The sequence below is a fragment of the Eubalaena glacialis genome, chromosome 10 (assembly GCF_028564815.1).
Source record: "Eubalaena glacialis isolate mEubGla1 chromosome 10, mEubGla1.1.hap2.+ XY, whole genome shotgun sequence".
NCBI classification, from domain to species: Eukaryota; Metazoa; Chordata; class Mammalia; order Artiodactyla; family Balaenidae; genus Eubalaena; species Eubalaena glacialis.
Window position 1 is genome coordinate 67,771,648 of NC_083725.1, and position 17,701 is coordinate 67,789,348.

The 17,701-nt window shown below is 44.9% G+C and overlaps 1 protein-coding gene and 2 non-coding genes across 3 annotated transcripts; all 3 read right to left on the reverse strand.

The window, feature by feature from the left end:
* Nucleotides 1-6,952: 6,952 nt before the first annotated feature.
* Nucleotides 6,953-12,490, reverse strand: RPS3 (ribosomal protein S3). The gene is made up of 7 exons (XM_061204125.1): nucleotides 12,401-12,490; nucleotides 11,072-11,202; nucleotides 10,700-10,793; nucleotides 9,815-9,909; nucleotides 8,140-8,327; nucleotides 7,522-7,718; nucleotides 6,953-7,058 (listed from the first exon to the last, which is right to left on the reverse strand). The coding sequence occupies exons 1-6, from the start codon at nucleotides 12,428-12,430 to the stop codon at nucleotides 7,525-7,527; spliced, it is 732 nt and encodes a 243-aa protein (XP_061060108.1). The 5' UTR covers nucleotides 12,431-12,490; the 3' UTR covers nucleotides 6,953-7,058; nucleotides 7,522-7,524.
* Nucleotides 7,829-7,973, reverse strand: LOC133100223 (small nucleolar RNA SNORD15). Its single transcript, XR_009702459.1, has one exon. It is a non-coding gene; the product is annotated as a small nucleolar RNA SNORD15 (small nucleolar RNA).
* Nucleotides 11,359-11,508, reverse strand: LOC133100225 (small nucleolar RNA SNORD15). Its single transcript, XR_009702460.1, has one exon. It is a non-coding gene; the product is annotated as a small nucleolar RNA SNORD15 (small nucleolar RNA).
* Nucleotides 12,491-17,701: the final 5,211 nt, after the last annotated feature.

The following is a 17,701-nucleotide window of genomic DNA, read 5'->3' on the forward strand; positions in this document are numbered from 1 at the left end:
CTGGATGTTCGAGATCCCCAACATCAACATGGGGTACAAGCTCCTGATGCCATTATAAGCACCTGAGTTGGTCTGGGGCTCAAGGGCAGCAACATAAAACTGCTGGGTTGGGAGGGGTGAACTCAGTAGAAAGAGAGGGAACAAAGGACTGATGCCACAGATTGTGTGAATCAAGGCCCAGCGGTTCAGATTCTGTGCCTGTATTTCTGAGGCCCAGGGGAGCTAGCCAGGCCCCATCTGGGGCTCCCCTTATTTACACTCAGATTGCCTTTTGAAGAGCTGTCATCTGCTCCTCCATCTCTTCCAGCACAGGGCCAGCCCTATGCCCCTCGCCATCTTCCAAAGCCCCAGGGCCCTGTCTGCAGGATCTCTCCAGCTGGGGCTGACCCGTCACAGAGCAGCATAAAGGCCTGGGTCCCAGCTGAGCTCCTACCCTCCGATTATCCCGGATTAGGGAGCCTGTGACCATCTGGACACAGCTGATAATGGCAGAGGGGGAGGGGAGTGGGGTAGAGGCCCAGCCTCAGAGCCTTCCTGCTCCCACCCCATGCATAACACCCAGGACAAAGCAAAGGTGCTGTACTGCTTGCTTACCCAGGCGAAAGCCGGAGTGGAAAGGGTAGGGGCAAATCCAGGGCAAGCTCTCCCCGGAGACATGGGCATCTTACCCAGGCTCAGCACTTCTGTGTAGCCAGACAGACTGCCCAGTTTCCCCCATGATGGCCATCTGTGCCCCAGTGCTTGCTCATGCAAGTGCCAATGCCCTTTCCTGCTCTGTCTGCCTGGGCAGACCTGACACCCTTCACCCAAGAGCTGACCACTCCCTCCTTGTACCCCTTCCTTATCAGCCCTTCTTCCATCACCTGACATATGGCCAGGCCTTTGTGTGACATCTCTGGTCTCTCCTGACACACCCATAGGATGCCTCTTGAGGCAGGAAAGGTGTCACCTTCATCTCTGGGTCCTCCAGTACCTGGAACAAACCCTTCCACTGAATATCTTAAATCAAGGTTTCCTGGATTTCTATCTCATAATACCTGTGAGGTAGGTACTACTGCTCCCCTCCCCCCCTCCCACCTCCGATTACAAATGAGTAAACAGACTCAAGAGTTGTGAAGTGACCTGCTAACTAAGGTCACAGGGCTGGTGAGTGGTGGCAGAGCCAGGATTCCAACTCGGGTCCAGCTATCTCCAAAGTCTGCTTCCTCCATGCAGCCTCTGCTAATCTGAGAAAATGGTGTGGGGCACAGCAAAGCAGTTGTTTAGAAGTAGGAGATACATCATTTCCACGTGGGAAATTCCAGCCTGATAGGATACTGTCCCTGACCTTCTGGGCTTCCGACTTGATGAGAGACATGGTGCTTGTCCCTGGTGAGTGAGGCTCACAGGAACACAAGCAAAAGGTGAGAGCCACGTGTCCTAATTTCTAGTACTACTGGTTAGACCGAGACCACATATAGAGGATCCCCTGGTTCCTAGTCCACTGCGCTCTGGCCCCCCAGGCTGCCTGCTGAATGTGAACGGTTACCATTCAGTTCAGAGGGAAGCCAGACAAGTCCATGACCCCTCAGCCACACATGGGTTTGCCATCTTCTCCCCGGATGAGAACAGAGACAACTCTTGGTATGCAATCAGAAAACGATGAACCCAAATTTAATTTTTGAGTTTCTTTTTTGAGTAGGTCTATTTGTAAAGATTGGTATTTTATGACTGTAACTCTTTCTTAGTGGGCTTTCAAAGAACAAGGAGAACTTTACTTCTTACATAATAGAATAAAACTTTCTATTTTGCAATCACTATATGGACTTGTTGGATTCTTTTATAAATCTGAAACATATCCATGCTGTATATGCTACCCACCCATTAGTATAGGAAAAAACATAGTATATGTAGAGTTCCCTACTATCTGCGGTTTTAGGCATCCCCTGAGGTCTTGGAACATATCCGCTGCAAATAAGGGGGGACTACTGTATTCAATTAAGTTGTTCAAGAGGAAAGATTTCATCACCCAATTCTTTGTGACAAAAACCTGGACTATCCCGTTTTGCTCAAAGATAATGTGACAGTATGTATCTTTTATGATGCCTATGCCCCCAAATTTACTTGGTAGTTTGTTACAGTTCATAGAGACAAGCTGAAGGCAGTTGTACATAAAGATGAGTGGAGAGAAACAGATGCTGTAGATATTTTAAAAATTCATTGGATTGGTCATTTGAATTGACCTTTATAAATCTAAAAGTGAAAATGTTTTAAAATTATGAAGCAAAGAAAATGGCTATCCTCTCTTCAACAAAATTATAAGCAACCAAAATTTTTTAAGGCACTGCATGTTGACAATCCAAGTGTAAAACAAAACAAAACCAAAAAAGCCCCAGAAGCTAGAGCTTATTAGAGATGTATTTGAAATCTGGAATCAGCAGCTAAAAGATGAATACCTTCACTTCATGGCAGTTGATAAGCATTTCACTGCCTTCAAGTAACATTGCTCATTTGGGGTATATATCCTTCTAGACAATGAAAATGTGAAGTTGTTTGCTGTTATAACTCATATATGTATGTGTATGTATACATACATATATATGTATATATGACAGCTCTATTGAGATACAATTCACATACCATAAAATTCACCCATTTGAAGTTTACAATCCAATGTTTTTAGTATATTCAGTTATGCTGTTAATACTTGCTAAATTTTTAATATTTTTGGATACTTGTTAAAATTTATAATAAAATTGACTTTCACTATCCCTTTATTCTTACTTAAAGTGACTTAAAATATAAAAGGGGGGTGTTTATGGGCCCAGGTGGTAAATAGTGATGGCTATTTTTTTTGGTATATTAAGGGTAAAATCAGTGAGTAAAAGATCCATTTCCTCTGGTCCCCCTCCTGATGGGAAAGCAGCCCCCCTACAGCACCTATGCTCTCCCTTCCCCTCCCTCTGTAAAGCAAATACATTATTAAAGGTTATGGGAGCCCTACCCTCTCTCTAGGCAATTTTGGATTTTAATGGCTCCAGCTTCTCTGGTTCACCACACAAAGGACTGTCGGGTGCAAGCTCGTCATGGGGGCAGTCAATGGCTTGCCAGTGAGGGCAGGATGAACCCATTATAGCTGTCCTCACCAGAGGACAAAGGCCCAGCTGCACCTGGCCGGCTGAACTATTAGTGCAATACAGGACTGAGCAGCAGAGGTGTGGTTTCATTTGAATTTCAGAGCTACAGGTCTCCATCTTTTTTGTTGTAGAAACAAGAGTTTGGGATCAGATAAGTTGTTGCCAATCTAGGATCTCATGTTACTTGTTCTCAAATGAGAAGTGGTAATCTCTCTAAGACAGTCTAAGTACAGTTGACCCTTGAACAATGTGGGTTTGAACTATACCGGTCCACTTATATGCGGATTTTTCTCAATAGTAAATACTATAGTACTACACTACCCGGGGTTAGTTGAATCCACAGATGCTGAACAGCAGATATGGAGGAACCGCATATACAGAGTTCACTGTTAAGTTAGGGTCTGCACCCCTGATGCCCCCATTGTTAAGGGTCAAACTGTATTTTCCAAAGCCTAAGATGTATTGCATGGGTTAATCAACACTGCTATAAAATGAAGTTAGTAATGGAATCTGCCCATAACAGGGATGTTGGGAAGATTAAATGAGACATCCACAGCAGGCTCAGGGCATGTAACAATAATCTCCTCACCATGGTCATGCTGCTTATCAAGTTATAAATAAATGTAGCTTTGATTAGTAACAAATAGGGAAAAGGCTTAATAGCCATTTCATAAAATAATGTCAAGATCTCATGTCTCTTAGGGAGAAAATAGTAAGAAAAACTATCTTTTGAGACAGAAAATGTTGACTATCAATGATACCTAAATGTTTTCTTGGTCTGATGTTGACAGGCCTTACTGACATACAACAGCTTCATTTATACGTAGCCACACTGGAGCTCAGAAACAATCACTAAATGAAACACGGCACAGAAAAAGGCCATGTAAAATGGGGCTAGTGATACCTGCCCAGCTATGCCCACTTCCCTGTAGAAGTAGAAAGCATGGCCCCTGTGGTCAGGGCCCTTACAGTTAGGATGGGGAGAATCCATTACCATGAAGTTAGCTATTAATGATTTCCAAGAGGATAGATATGCTAAGTAGGTAGTAATAACAGCTAGCATCTACTGAGCACTTGCTATGAGCCAGGCACTGCTAAGAACATGCAGATGAACAGAGGCACAGGTATGTAACTGATGTGCCCATGCTTGTACTGCTAAAAGTTGTGGATCTAGTTTTGAATCCAGACAGACTGACCTGAAGGCCTGGGCTTGTAACTTGTCTCCAGATGATATAAATGACAAATAGTAGGGAAACATACTGATATTTAGATCTCCTTTAACTCCCATAACAGCCCTGTGAGATAACTGAGGATCAGAAAAGTCCAAAGTCATCCTCTCAGTGAATCAGTGCTGGTGCCAGCATTTAAACCCAGATCTCTGATTGCAAAGCCCAGTTTCTCCCCACAACCCCTTGAGTCTCCTTTGTAAAGCGCTCTGCAAGAGAAAGGTATCCTCCACTCTCACTCTGCTGACACCCTCACAGCCTTTGCCTCATTTCCCAACTAGGAGTGGAGATTAACTGACCTGGGGTGGGGAGATGGGAGGGTGTGCCAGCCCCAAGCCTACACTCTGCTGTGGGTTATAACAGCCTTTTCAACAGTGGTTTGCAAAACCAGATTGTCTGGGGGTGGAACCCACCTCCCTAAAATTAACCATCATCTGGACCCCACCAGTTCCTGTGCCTTTCCTGGTTCTACAGTGCTGTCTGTTGGTCTCCAAACCTTTGTTTGCCCTTTAGGCCTATTCCCACACTCTCCCATGCCAGCAGGTGTTCTTTCCTTGCCTGATGGGCAAGTGGTTCAATCAGCACCCAGCTTTTGTTTGAGGCCCCCATCACCAGCTGCCAGGAGTCCTAATGACCAGAACCTAATAACTCTTCAGAGCCTGACAATAACCTTTTGGTGAAGAGTCCATGGAAGGCTTCAGCACTTGCTTCCATGTTGCCAACAGCCATTATTCCCACCAGGCGGTCCCAAGCCCATTTCACAACATGGTCTTGGCTGACCAGCATCAACACCTTGCCTACTGAGGAGAGGGGCCACTGCATGAGTCTGGCCACAAGGTTAGACACCAGATGCACACCTGGAAACCTGAACCTCAAAGGAAGTGAAGCAAAGAAAAGGACGGCTGAAAAAATCATTCACTGGGAATCTCGGGGTTGTAGTGATGACATCCTCTAAGGTAGTTTGCACTTCTTGATGAGCTGTGATTATGGAATGCTCATCTCAGCGCTACATTACATCTTAACATGATTTTCTTAGGTAAACACTTAATTTAACCCCTCCTCCACCTCTGAGTAATGGGTAGACAGAGTTCACACCGATAATTCAAGCTGTATACTTGCACACTAATAATTTGCATACTTTTCTGCACATATGTTATACTTCGATGAGTTTACTTCTCCCTCCCCAAGCTGCTACTCTGGTGCACCTTTCCTGTTACAGCACCACCTGGTGGGATGTTAACAGCACTACTGAACCACAGATTTGACCTCCAGTTTTAAGTTTGCAGAAAACTCACTAGGAAAATAAATTTAAAAGATCACCTGATCAAATATGCAAAGAACTGACTGGCAATGCCAGTACTAGACACTAAGATCCTAGATGACCAGAACTGTCTTAACCTGTTTCCAGCACAACTACTCCACAGGCTCAAATTAGTTGAAATGGTTTCACTACCAATAGTCTCCTCATAAATGAACTACAACATAAGCCCAGAAATAAATACAGGAATAAATCAGCTTAGCTCAGTTCACACGCTAACATTTTTCAGTAACCACCTCTCTCAGCCCTCTCCATAAAACTTTCTTTCGCTTGAGAAAGGGCTCATTCCTGGAAATGTGCCACCCCAGGGTAAGGGGAAGCACAGGGAAATGAAAAATGTTTTTGTATTCAGGCTCTAGTTCCTAGCCACAAGATAAAACATTTACATGAACCCACTCCCTAGAACACAGTAAATGGTCATTAACACATTAGCTATTTCAGTGGTTGGAAAATTGTAAAGAAGTATTTCTACTGAGACATGGTCTCAACTCCATTAACACTGACAAAAACAATGAGATGTTACTCTCTAGACAGTAGAAACATCCAAGGCTCTGTTAAAAGGGGACACACACACAAATAATGTCAGCGTGCTCTCAACATAATTCACTACCTCTAATTAATCTTGTAGGATTTTTATGCCAGCCTGTCCCTCACTAGTTTCACCTGAATAAATGAAAAGCACCCAATTTCTAATAAATACGTATCAGCAAACACCTTCAAAATATCACAGATAAAACTGTAGATAATTTAAATGTTCTTTATACTTTTCTAGAGTGTAATGGTTAAGAGAACAGGACATAGAAATGTGGATTCTAATCGCAGCTCTATAACGCTTAGGCAAACTTACTTCTGAGCATGAGGCTCTTTCTTCATCAGCAGTGCAATCAAATTCCCTTTTAGAGATGTTGAGGATTAAATGAGAATGTATATACCTAGAAATGAACACCACCTAGAGCACAGTATAACCCAAAATATAATGGTCATTATATTTTCTATGTGTAATAGAGAAAATGATCCTAAATACGTCCTTCTAAGCCTCTAACCCTGAACTCCAGGTTGAGTCAATCAGGGTGCTGTCCTGTTAACAATCAGCCATCACCGTCACCAGATTTACTCCCCCACAAGATATTTCCTTGGTTACTTCTGCTTGGGTCCTCCTGTTCTGGACCTCTCCTCACAAGTACAACTGAAACCAACAGGATTTTTAGGGAAAGCACACAAACACTGTGAACCAGACAGCCCTAAGAATCTATCAAGCAATGCTCTCATGGAGTGACATGACCATCAGTCTGAATACTGGATGTAGAGTCTAGTCAGGCCACAGGTTTTTTAAAAAGATTTTATTAAAGGTCTTTATAGAGCAACATCCAGACTCCAGATCCGGCGGCCAAGGAGACCCTGAAACCAAATAAAACAAATAAAGTACAATAAGAACAGAAAACACACCTGAATATCGGGTTTGCATGAAAATTAATACACAAAGAATGTCTAGAAACAAACAACACAACAGGCGCTGGGCACAGGAGAGGCTTGTTGTTACTGTTTTAAGGGGGTTGCTTCAGAACAGCTAATTACTAGCAAGAGTGCCTTGAGAATTTTAAGTTAAGGGAGGACAATAAAGAAAAACTCTTATTTAAAACAGTGGTAAATGCAGGAACATCTTAAAGAGACCAAAGGCACACACTCCTCCCAACAGCATACCATGTTAAATGAGTCCCTGGCTGCAACCTGTGTTCTCGCATGTAAAGCAAGTGTAATCCAATTTTTATTCACTAGGTGCTCTCACAGCGTGGGATACAAGTGTTAACAAGGACAATGGAATAGGGTCCTATTCTGCCCCAAGAGGGCCTTACAGACATACCTATTATGCTGTGGGTACCGGCTGAGGCATGGCAGGCGGCTCTGGCTTCCCACCCTTCTGTTCGGAGATGGGAGTGGTGGGCAGTATTTCATCTTTGGGTTCCACAATGCTCACGTGATCAGGCAGGGGCTTCTTAGGGCCAATCTTACCAGTTGGGTCCCAAGGCAGCATGATCTTTACCTTGATGCCCAGCACACCTAGAAGATGCCATAGTTAAGACGGAGCTATGGTTCCATCACCCCCCACTACACGACGGGACAGGGCAGAAGGAAAAAAGGAAGTTACTCAAGCAGCCCTGGGTCTGGTCCCTTCTCAGACAAATGCCTCTAATCAATCAATGAAGAGGACACTTTTGCAAAAGGAACCCATGCACAGCACCACAGAACGTGGCACTGACAAGGACCAAGAGCAGGATGTGCCCTTTCTGACTCGTCATCGTGTCATCACTGAAGGGTACACCAGTGGCCGAGACAAGGACAAACCAACTCTCTCCAACGAAGTTAAACAAAAAAATGCTCCACGACTCCCAGACAAATTCCCCAAACACTGAGGTGTGTGTATAAAACTACATCTACCCGCTTAAAAAGCCCCTTGCCCCAAGCACTCCTGGCTGCTCACCCTGTCTGAGCAGCACGTGGCGCACGGCAGTATCAACATAGTAGTTAACAGGGTCCCCACTGTGGATCATCAGGCCATCCACAAACTTCATGGATTTAGCCCTCTGTCCTCGGAGTTTCCCCGACACCACGACCTCGCAGCCTTTGGCCCCACTTTCCATGATGAACCGCAGCACACCATAGCAGGCCCTTTGGGAGCACAAGAGACAAATGGCCATTTGTGTTATCACCAGACAGGATTGCTCAACCCCACCCTGCTAAAGAAAAAACACTCATTAGCCTGCACTGACTACTTTCAATGTTCCTTTAACGGAGAATAAGTTTGACCAGAGCCTGACCCAAGAGCTAGAAACTTTCTTCCACTCCCATCACACCTAATCTTAGGGAATTCCTTAGGGAAACACACCAAGTTCCTTCTAACCAAGTGCTTTCCAACCTTGGCTGCACACTAGGATCGCCTCAAGGTTAAAATGAACCACTCTTAAACTTTGGTGTGTGCAAAATTCACCTGGAGGGATTATGAAGACAGACTGCTGGGCTGCACCCCCCATTTCCCAATTCAGTGAGCCCGGGTTGGAGACTGAGAATTTTTTTTTTTTTTTTTTACAACTTTATTGGAGCATAATTGCCTTACAATGGTGAATCAGTTATACATATACATATGTTCCCATATCTCTTCCCTCCCGCATCTCCCTGCATCTCCCTCCCTCCCACCCCTCCAGGTGGTCACAAAGCACTGAGCTGATCTCCCTGTGCTATGCAGCTGCTTCCCACTAGCTATCTATTTTACGTTTGGTAGTGTATATATGTCCATGCCACTCTCTCACTTTGTCACAGCTTACCCTTCCCCCTCTCCATTTCCTCAAGTCCATTCTCTAGTAGGTCTGTGAGACTGAGAATTTTTATTTCTAACCACTCCTCGGGTGATGGCAGTGATGCTGGCCCACGGACCAAACTTCTGAGAATCACTGTTCTAAGCGGCAGAGCTGGCGTTCAAACCAGGTGGGCAGTCTTCTGCACATCCTTGCCTACAGCACTGCCACCATGTCAACCTGTCTACAGCACAGCTCTAGCGTCCCTCCTCCGCTGAAAAACCTCCCAGGGCTCTGCGTTAAGTATTAACGAATTCCAGACACCCGGGCAAGGCATTTCCATTTACTCCACAAATAGTGGAACTACTCAAAGAACTGCCAGCTGAAATCTTACCAGTAGGCCCAGCGCTAGGGCCAATCTAACCACCTCATGTCCTTCACTCCTCATGTTACTATCTATATACACAGAAATCTGACTAGATTTTAAGCTCTCTCATCAGGGAGGAGTCTTAGCTCTTCACAGTCCCCAGAGAATTAACAACACATAATGGATCTGAATGGCTTCAAAAGGAACCCTAACCACTCCCCCGCACCACCCCGATCTATTTTTGTTTTAATCCCAAAGCACACCCAGAATAGTTCTCCATCAGAGCACCCACCACTCTTTAAAAACTTGATTCTTTACAAGTCTTTCTTACTAGGCTTCCAGTTCAGTGACGACATGGATTAGCAATGTCTTATTGTTAAAACCCTCAGAGACTAGCCGAGCCTGTCACATAAAAAGAGTTCATTTACTAAATGACCAAAATGCCGATATTCTGATCCACAAAAGGACACAACCATTAAAAATCTCAGGACGCTTACCTCCGCACAGCAAGGCCTCCTAGGAGTTTGTAACGCAGAGACTCTGCCTGGGCAATGGCACACAGACCTCTTGTGGCTACCTTTTCAGCATAAAGCTTTAAGAAGGAAACAAGGCACATCCTTAAACTTGTTACCTTTGCCACTGTTTTCAAATAAAAACCAGTACATCCAGGGGCTTCCCTGGTGGCGCAGTGGTTGAGAATCTGCCTGCTAGTGCAGGGGACACGGGTTCGAGCCCTGGTCTGGGAAGATCCCACATGCCGCGGAGCAGCTGGGCCCATGAGCCACAACTACTGAGCCTGCGCGTCTGGAGCTTGTGCTCCGCAACAAGAGAGGCCGCGACAGTGAGAGGCCCGCGCACCGCGATGAAGAGTGGCCCCCACTTGCCGCAACTAGAGAAAGCCCTCGCACAGAAACGAAGACCCAACACAGCCAAAAATAAATTAATTAATTAAAAAAAACAAAAACAAAACTGAGCTAAAACTCAAGCCCTCTTAATACATCCATCATACAAGCATACGCCATTTTATGTATCATTGTACTACCCAAGTACTAAAGCACTTCTAATGCCCACGCCTAACACACACTCAGTGACATAGGCTGAACTATTCCTCATTGCCCTCCCACCCCCAGCTCTTTCTATGGCCACACCAAGGAGACCGATGGGGCATCCAATCCCTCATATGTATCATTACTACACCCAAGGTGAATGTAAAATCCTGCTAACTGCTTATTAGAAGAACTTCAACAAAATACCAATCCATTTGTATTACTCACTGATCACAAATAATTTTTCAGGGTGATAATATGGGTTTTCAGAAGTACCATTCTAAAGAGCCATTTCCAGGCCCACGGTAACCTCTGGCATAAACCAGGACCACTCACCTCTACACTGCCCTCAGGGAAGCCAAATCTCTTCTGAACCACAGCAGTCAATTCCCGGATCCGCCGGCCCTTCTCACCAAGAACATTCTGTGTCCTGGGGAAAATAAAGAATGACAATTCACAGCTCTCGTAAAATTCCAGATGTGATTTTAAATCTTGCGCATGTGTGGTAGTAAAATCTCATTCATCTGACACAAGCCAAGTATAAATTTTGGATGACAAGAACTAGAGTTAATTTTTTTTCTAAATGCAGCTTAAAAAAATTACATTCACTAAGACTAAGTTCATTGGTTGTCCCCTTAAGTTTACAGAATAGATCACCTTAGTACAGACGACAATTATAGGTGATGGCCAGAAAAAATGAATTTTTACCTGGTGGCCAAGATAATGATTTCTGTCCTGGTTGGTGTAACTCGGACCTCAACTCCAGAGTACCCATCTTCAGCCAGCTCTCGAGTCAGAAACTCATTCAGTTCAGCTTTGAATATGCCGTCAGCAACAAACTAACCAAAAAGTAAATTCAAAATTAGGATGTGGGTGCAGGCTCACTTTTTCTAGCCCAGCCTTTCAGCCAATGCAACCCTCATCAAAACTCAACACCTCCAACAAATGACCCATCATCGATTATTTCACCTTTGTTCCAGAGGGAACATGGCAACCCTTCTCAGACAAATGCCTCTAGGTCATCTTTTGGAAGTTACTTTGACCCAGGGCCCTTAAAACTGTGCCACAGAACGCAGCACAGAGTAGGGGCCACATGGACAAAGAGAACACCTCCAGTCAGACTCGTCATCTTCTCTTCACTGAAGGGTTTTAAAACTGTCATTTATATGTACACATGCTAAACAAAAAACTGCTCTTAAATGGCACATTTAGAACTAATTCAGCACAGCAGGAACACTATGTTTGCAACCAGCAAAAAGAGCAGATAGTGACTTTAGTTAAACAGTCTCACCTGTAGACACAACTGGGCCCATGAGAAGAATCCCAGTCACCTTAATTATTGCCTTAATTATTCCCAGGTGTTTTACAAAGTCGGCAAATCCTCTCAAAAGCGTGTGGATTTCACCTTAACATCGATGTTATGTGTACACAAAATGGCAAATTGTCTAAAAGCAAATGCACTTTACACACTTCTCTCCCATGGAAAAGCAAAAAATTAAACTCAAGGAAGCGTTTTCCCCAGGTCCCCCCTCCATTTCCCCAGAACTTTTCCTTGGCCCCAGATGGAACAAGAAATTGTCAGTAACCTTCCCGACTGAGGTCTTTGGGGTCAGAAGGCTGCACCCCGACAGGACTAGTAAGAAGGCAAGAATACACTGCTACCGCCCTTTCTCAAAGCCACAGTTAAGATGATGGGAAGGGCGCATGCCCTCAAAACACCACACGTTTACCAATTTTATTGATTGACCAAGAAATACTCACAAGCGCCTTCTCCGGGGCAGGAGGGGTCCCCGGTGCTCATCTCTGCTCTCCGCCCGGAACCGGCAGAAATCTCTCTCTCCCATCCCCACCATACTGCGCTCGCCCGGCTCGGGCCTGCGCTCAATCAACCTCCATCCGCGGCCCACGGGAATGCCACGCGGCCCAGCCACTGCCCGAGAAATAGCAACGAGCCGCGGGGCTCGCGACGGCACCCAGAGAAGCTCCTGACCCGCGCGACTCCAAAGTTCCCTGCAACCGGGCCCCGGTGTGTCTCACCTTCCTCTTCTTGGATATCTGCACCGCCATCTTACCGCCACGCGCCGCCGAAAGGAAAAGAAGTGGCGAGTGGGCGGAAGTGCGGATAAAGGCCGCTGTACGACGACAAAGAACTGCGCGACGTCGACGCCTGTAGGCGCTCATGGGAAATGTAGTTTTTACTTTAGGAAGGAGGTAAAAGGAAAGAGAAGAGTAATGGAGACACCTATAGGCAGAAACAGGATCAGATCAATCGGAACTTAAGAACTACAAGGGAGCTTAGAGTCCAATTCTCATCAGTTTAAAAACGAGCAACGTCCGGCGCAGAGATGGAAATTACAGGTATAAGCTCACACAACAAATGCATAGAACCCTGGTCCCTACGCTTTACGCAGTAATGAAAATCGGCTGAAAGCCCTCGATGAAATTCATTGAGGCGCCTATCTCTTCCAATCTATGTCCATTTCCTCTGTTCCAAATGATAATAATAATAGTATCTAATATGTATTAAATATTCTAAGGACTGTTTTTTCCCCCCCAAGGACTGTTTAATGACCTTTATATTATTAACCCATTTACCTCTACCTCACTTTCATAAAGTCTGTTACAACTTGTAACAGAAGTCACAATAGTGGCTCACAATTCTTTTTCAATTAAAAAAATTTCCCCTCACATTTTATTACGAAAAATTTCAAGCGTACAGAAAAGTTGGAAGGATTGTACAGTGCACACCCATATATTCATCACCTAGGTGCTGCCATTAACATTTTTGCTATATTTGCTTTATCACATATGTATCCATCCCTCTATCCACACAACGATGAATCTTTTGATGCATTTCAAAGCTACTTGCAGACATCAGCACACTTCACTCCTTAACACTTCACCAACAGGTTTTTTTTCCAGCTTTATTGAGAAATAATTGACATACATCAATGTATAAGTTTAAGGCATACAACATAATGGCTTGATTTACATACATCATGAAATGGCTTGTGGTAATCAAGAAATGATTACCACAAAAGGTTCAGCTAACATCCATCATCTCATATAGATACAAAAAAAAAGAAAGAAAAAATTTTTCCTTGTGATGAACAGTTTTATTTTAAATCTGAATAGTTTGCCTCCATTTAAAAATCAGATTTCTCTATAAAACTATTATAGGTTTTCTTAAAAATATAGAAAAGTCTAGCAAAATACTGGGCCCACATTTCCTCATAGCAGCACTCTCCTTCCCTGTTATATGGAAAAGGGTTTTTCAATGTGCCAAGGTCTCTGGCAGCTTCACTTACTTACTGTCTGGTCCTAGAAGCCATTTGAGCTTTATCCCAGCACTGAAACAACTCTGATGCTGCGCTCTGTCCTATAATCATGGAATTAACAGAGTTCTGGGGGGAGCTGTACAGAGGGACCAGGGAAGATGGAAAGAATTGGATGAACCAAAAAGACATGCTGTGGACCTGCTGTACCTTGGTGATGGATTGAGGTTGAGGGGGGAATTGAGAATGACACCAGGGGTGGGTGCTTAGTGACAACGCTCACTGAGGTAAGGAAATCAGGAACAGGCTTTTTTCTCCATGTGTCATCTCTCTCTGTCACTTCCTCTAGGATTGGGCCTCTCCTAGTTGCTCCCATAACTATAACACTCATCTCACTGGGTTGGAATGGCCTGTCAATACATTTCTCCCACTAGACTGTAAGCTCCATAAGAGCCGAGACCAAGCCTGTTTTGTTGATTACATCCAGAGTCTAGGATATGGCCTGGCTCAGGCCCAGTGTCAATCAAAGTTTGATTATCAAGCAAATCAACGCATGAATTCTAGATCAGTTTTTGGTTGTGTGGTTCATATGAATTTGCTTACAAGTGCCATATCTTACCTGGGTTGCCCACCAAACCAAGTTGTAGAGACTCAAAGCTGAGGACCAGACCATGGCAAGTTCTTTGAGGTAAACGTCACCTCTGGAGTCTCCACAGTAGCTCATCTGCTGCCCTTCCCCAATGACACAAGAGGATGCCTGCCTGGGTATTGTCCTCTGGTCCCAGGAGAAAGCCCATGAAGGAAACCTTTATCTTTATCATAATGCCTTTCACTTTATCTAACTATTATTAAGAAGACATTATATTACTCAAAATAACGCTGTAAAAATAATAGTAGTCACAATACACTGAATTCTTTTTTTTTTAATTTTTAATTTTTTTTTTTTTGGCTGCGTTGGGTCTTCGTTGCTGCGCGAGGGCTTTCTCTAGTTGTGGTGAGTGGGGGCTACTCTTCGTTGCGGTGTGTGGGCTTCTCATTGCGGTGGCTTCTCTTATTGCAGAGCACGGGCTCTAGGCACACAGGCTCAGTAGTTGTGGCACATGGGCTCAGTAGTTGTGGCGCACGGGCTTAGTTGCTCCACGGCATGTGGGATCTTCCCAGACCAGGGCTTGAACCCGTGTCCCCTGCATTGGCAGGCGGATTCTTAACCACTGTGCCACTAGGGAAGTCCTGAATTCTTTTTTTAAAAAGAATATTTATTTATTTGGCAGCACTGGGTCTTCGTTGCGGCACGCCGGATCTTCGTTGCCATGTGCAGGATCTTTGTTACAGCATGCAGGGTCTTTAGTTGCAGCATGCAAACTCTTAGTTGCGGCATGTGGGATCTAGTTCCCTGACCAGGGATCGAACCCAGGCCCCCTGCATTGGGAACTCAGAGTCTTAGCCACTGGACCACCAGGGAAGTCCCTACACTGAATTCTAATTAAAAGTTGAGGGCTTCCCTGGTGGCGCAGTGGTTGAGAAGCTGCCTGCCAATGCAGGGGACACGGGTTCGAGCCCTGGTCTGGGAAGATCCCACATGCCGCGGAGCAACTGGGCCCGTGAGCCACAACTACTGAGCCTGCGCGTCTGGAGCCTGTGCTCCGCAACAAGAGAGGCCGCGACAGTGAGAGGCCCGCGCACCGCAATGAAGAGTGGCCCCCACTTGCCACAACTAGAGAAAGCCCTCGCACAGAAACGAAGACCCAACACAGCCAAAAATAAATTAATTAATTAAAAAAAAAAAATCACCTGACTCTTCATTTAAAAAAAAAAAAAAAAAAAAAGTTGGGACTGGGCTTCCCTGGTGGCGCAGTGGTTGAGAATCCGCCTGCCAATGCAGGGGACATGGGTTCGAGCCCTGGTCCGGGAGGATCCCACATGCCGCAGAGCGACTAAGCCCGTGGGCCACAACTACTGAGCCTGCACTCTAGAGCCCGCCAGCCACAACTACTGAGCCCGTGTGCCACAACTACTGAAACCCGCTCGCCTAGAGCCCATGCTCCGCAGCAAAGAGAAGCCACCACAGTGAGAAGCCCGCACACCACAACGAAGAGTAGCCCCCGCTCGCCGCAACTAGAGACAGCCCACGCGCGCAGTAATGAAGACCCAATGCAGCCAAAAATAAATAAATAAATAAATAAATTGAGTGAGTGAAGGTGGGTGTGCCTACCTCCCTGCTCAGTGAGGTGGGAGGACAGAGGAGCCCTTCTGCTTAACCAGGCTGTGTAGGTCTTGCTTCCCGAGGACCTCTTCTGGGGTGAGCATCTAGCTGGGCTGAGTGTTCAACGATTTATGTTTTTTTCCTACAAGATCTCTGAATAAGCCAACAACTTTTTCCAGTGTTCAACCGAAGAACCAGGGATCTGTGCCAGTCCTAGAGGGAAAACTGGATTGACAGAGAGAGGGTAGGTACATCAGTCTCCACTAGACGAAGCGGTCCCCAACCTTTTCGGCACCAGACACCAGTTTCATGGAAGACAATTTTTCCACGGACAGGATGCGGGGGGAATGGTTCAGGCAGTGATGCGAGTGATGGGGAGCAACAGATGAAGCTTCGCTGGTCCGCCGCTCACCTCCTGCTGTGCAGCCGGGTTCCTAACAGGCCGTAGACTGATACTGGTCCAGGGGTTGGGGACCCCTGCACTAGAGCACCTCTTAAGACATTATTGTTTTAGGATAATATCGACTATATTTGGTCATTACTTCCTTTAGATAATAACGCCTCCAAGCGAGATACGATGATGCCATCACATTCTCAATGATTTGATTAAAATTCATCAGTGACTCACTCTGGGCCTTGAATTGAGCCTCTGGATATCAAGAGAACAATACTATAGAATAAATTTTTTAAGAACTTTAATTAATTAATTTATTTATTGGCCTCGCTGCATGGCTTGTGGGATCTTAGTTCCCCAACCAGGGATCGAACCTGGGCCCATGGCAGTGGAAGTACTGAGTCCTAACCACTGGATTGCCAGGGAATGCCCCAAGAATTTAAAAAATTTATTGTTTTGTATCATTGCTAAAAGACTCACACTTCTGTTACCCCTACTTCCGTTAAAAATAAGATCCAGTGTACAGAAGGGTGTGAGAAAGAGAGCATCCTCACCCTGTAGGTGGGGTGTAAACTGGGCTTCCTTTGGGAAGGCAGCTTGACGGTACCTACTCTAACTTAAGATGTCAATTCCCTTTGGCCCAGCAAATATGTTCATTTTTATCTACTCCAGAGAAACATACAAATGTAAATGAAAGTGGTGCAAGTATGTTTATTATGGTACTATTAGTAACAATGAAAACATAAGTTAAAAACAGCCTGAAAGCCCTGCAGTAGGCAAATGGTTATGGAATGTTATGTAGTGATTAAAAAGAATGAGGTGAATATATGTATGTACATGAAAAGAGCACCAAGAAATATCACTGTGACCAAACTTATTTTCAGAACAATATGGACTGTGTAATATTTATGTACAATAAAATAAAATGGATATGCATATAAACACATAGGAGGATCTATACCCAACCGACAGATAACTAAGCTTACTTGGGGAATTGCAATAGTATTGGGGGAGCTTTAGGGGCAATTTACTTTATTGCTTGACTTTTCTTATAATAAAATATTTTCATGTATCACTTGTGAAATTTATTTTTTTATTTTTTGGCCATGCCACACGTCATGCAGTACCTTCCCCGACCAGGGATCGAACCCGTACCCCCTGCATTGGGAGCGCAGAGTCTTAACCACTGGACCACCAGGGAAGTCCCACTTGTGAAATTTAAAATGACTAAAAATGGAAAAATATTCAAGGGCCGCATACAGATAGGATTTCTGATCACGTGGCCGCTTGTGAAACAATGTGAATGTCCCAGCCTCCAACACCAAATCCCATAATCCTTTCTTCTGGAAGCTCAGGATAAAGAAGAGTTTATTCTCTTAATCAGACTATAAATCTGTACTGTCCCATATGGCAGCCACTGGCCTCGCAGGGCTACTGAGCACTTGAAATGTGGCTGGTCTGAGTGG

Excerpts from the sequence above, each read along its gene's own strand:
- RPS3 (XM_061204125.1), bottom strand. The coding sequence starts at position 12,430 with ATGGCGGTGCAGATATCCAAGAAGAGGAAG. Across the intron at positions 8,328-9,814 it reads GGAGGCCTTGCTGTGCGGAG|GGCCTGCTATGGTGTGCTGC; the intron begins GTAAGCGTCCTG and ends GTGCTCCCAAAG. Across the intron at positions 7,719-8,139 it reads CCACGTGCTGCTCAGACAGG|GTGTGCTGGGCATCAAGGTA; the intron begins GTGAGCAGCCAG and ends GGCATCTTCTAG.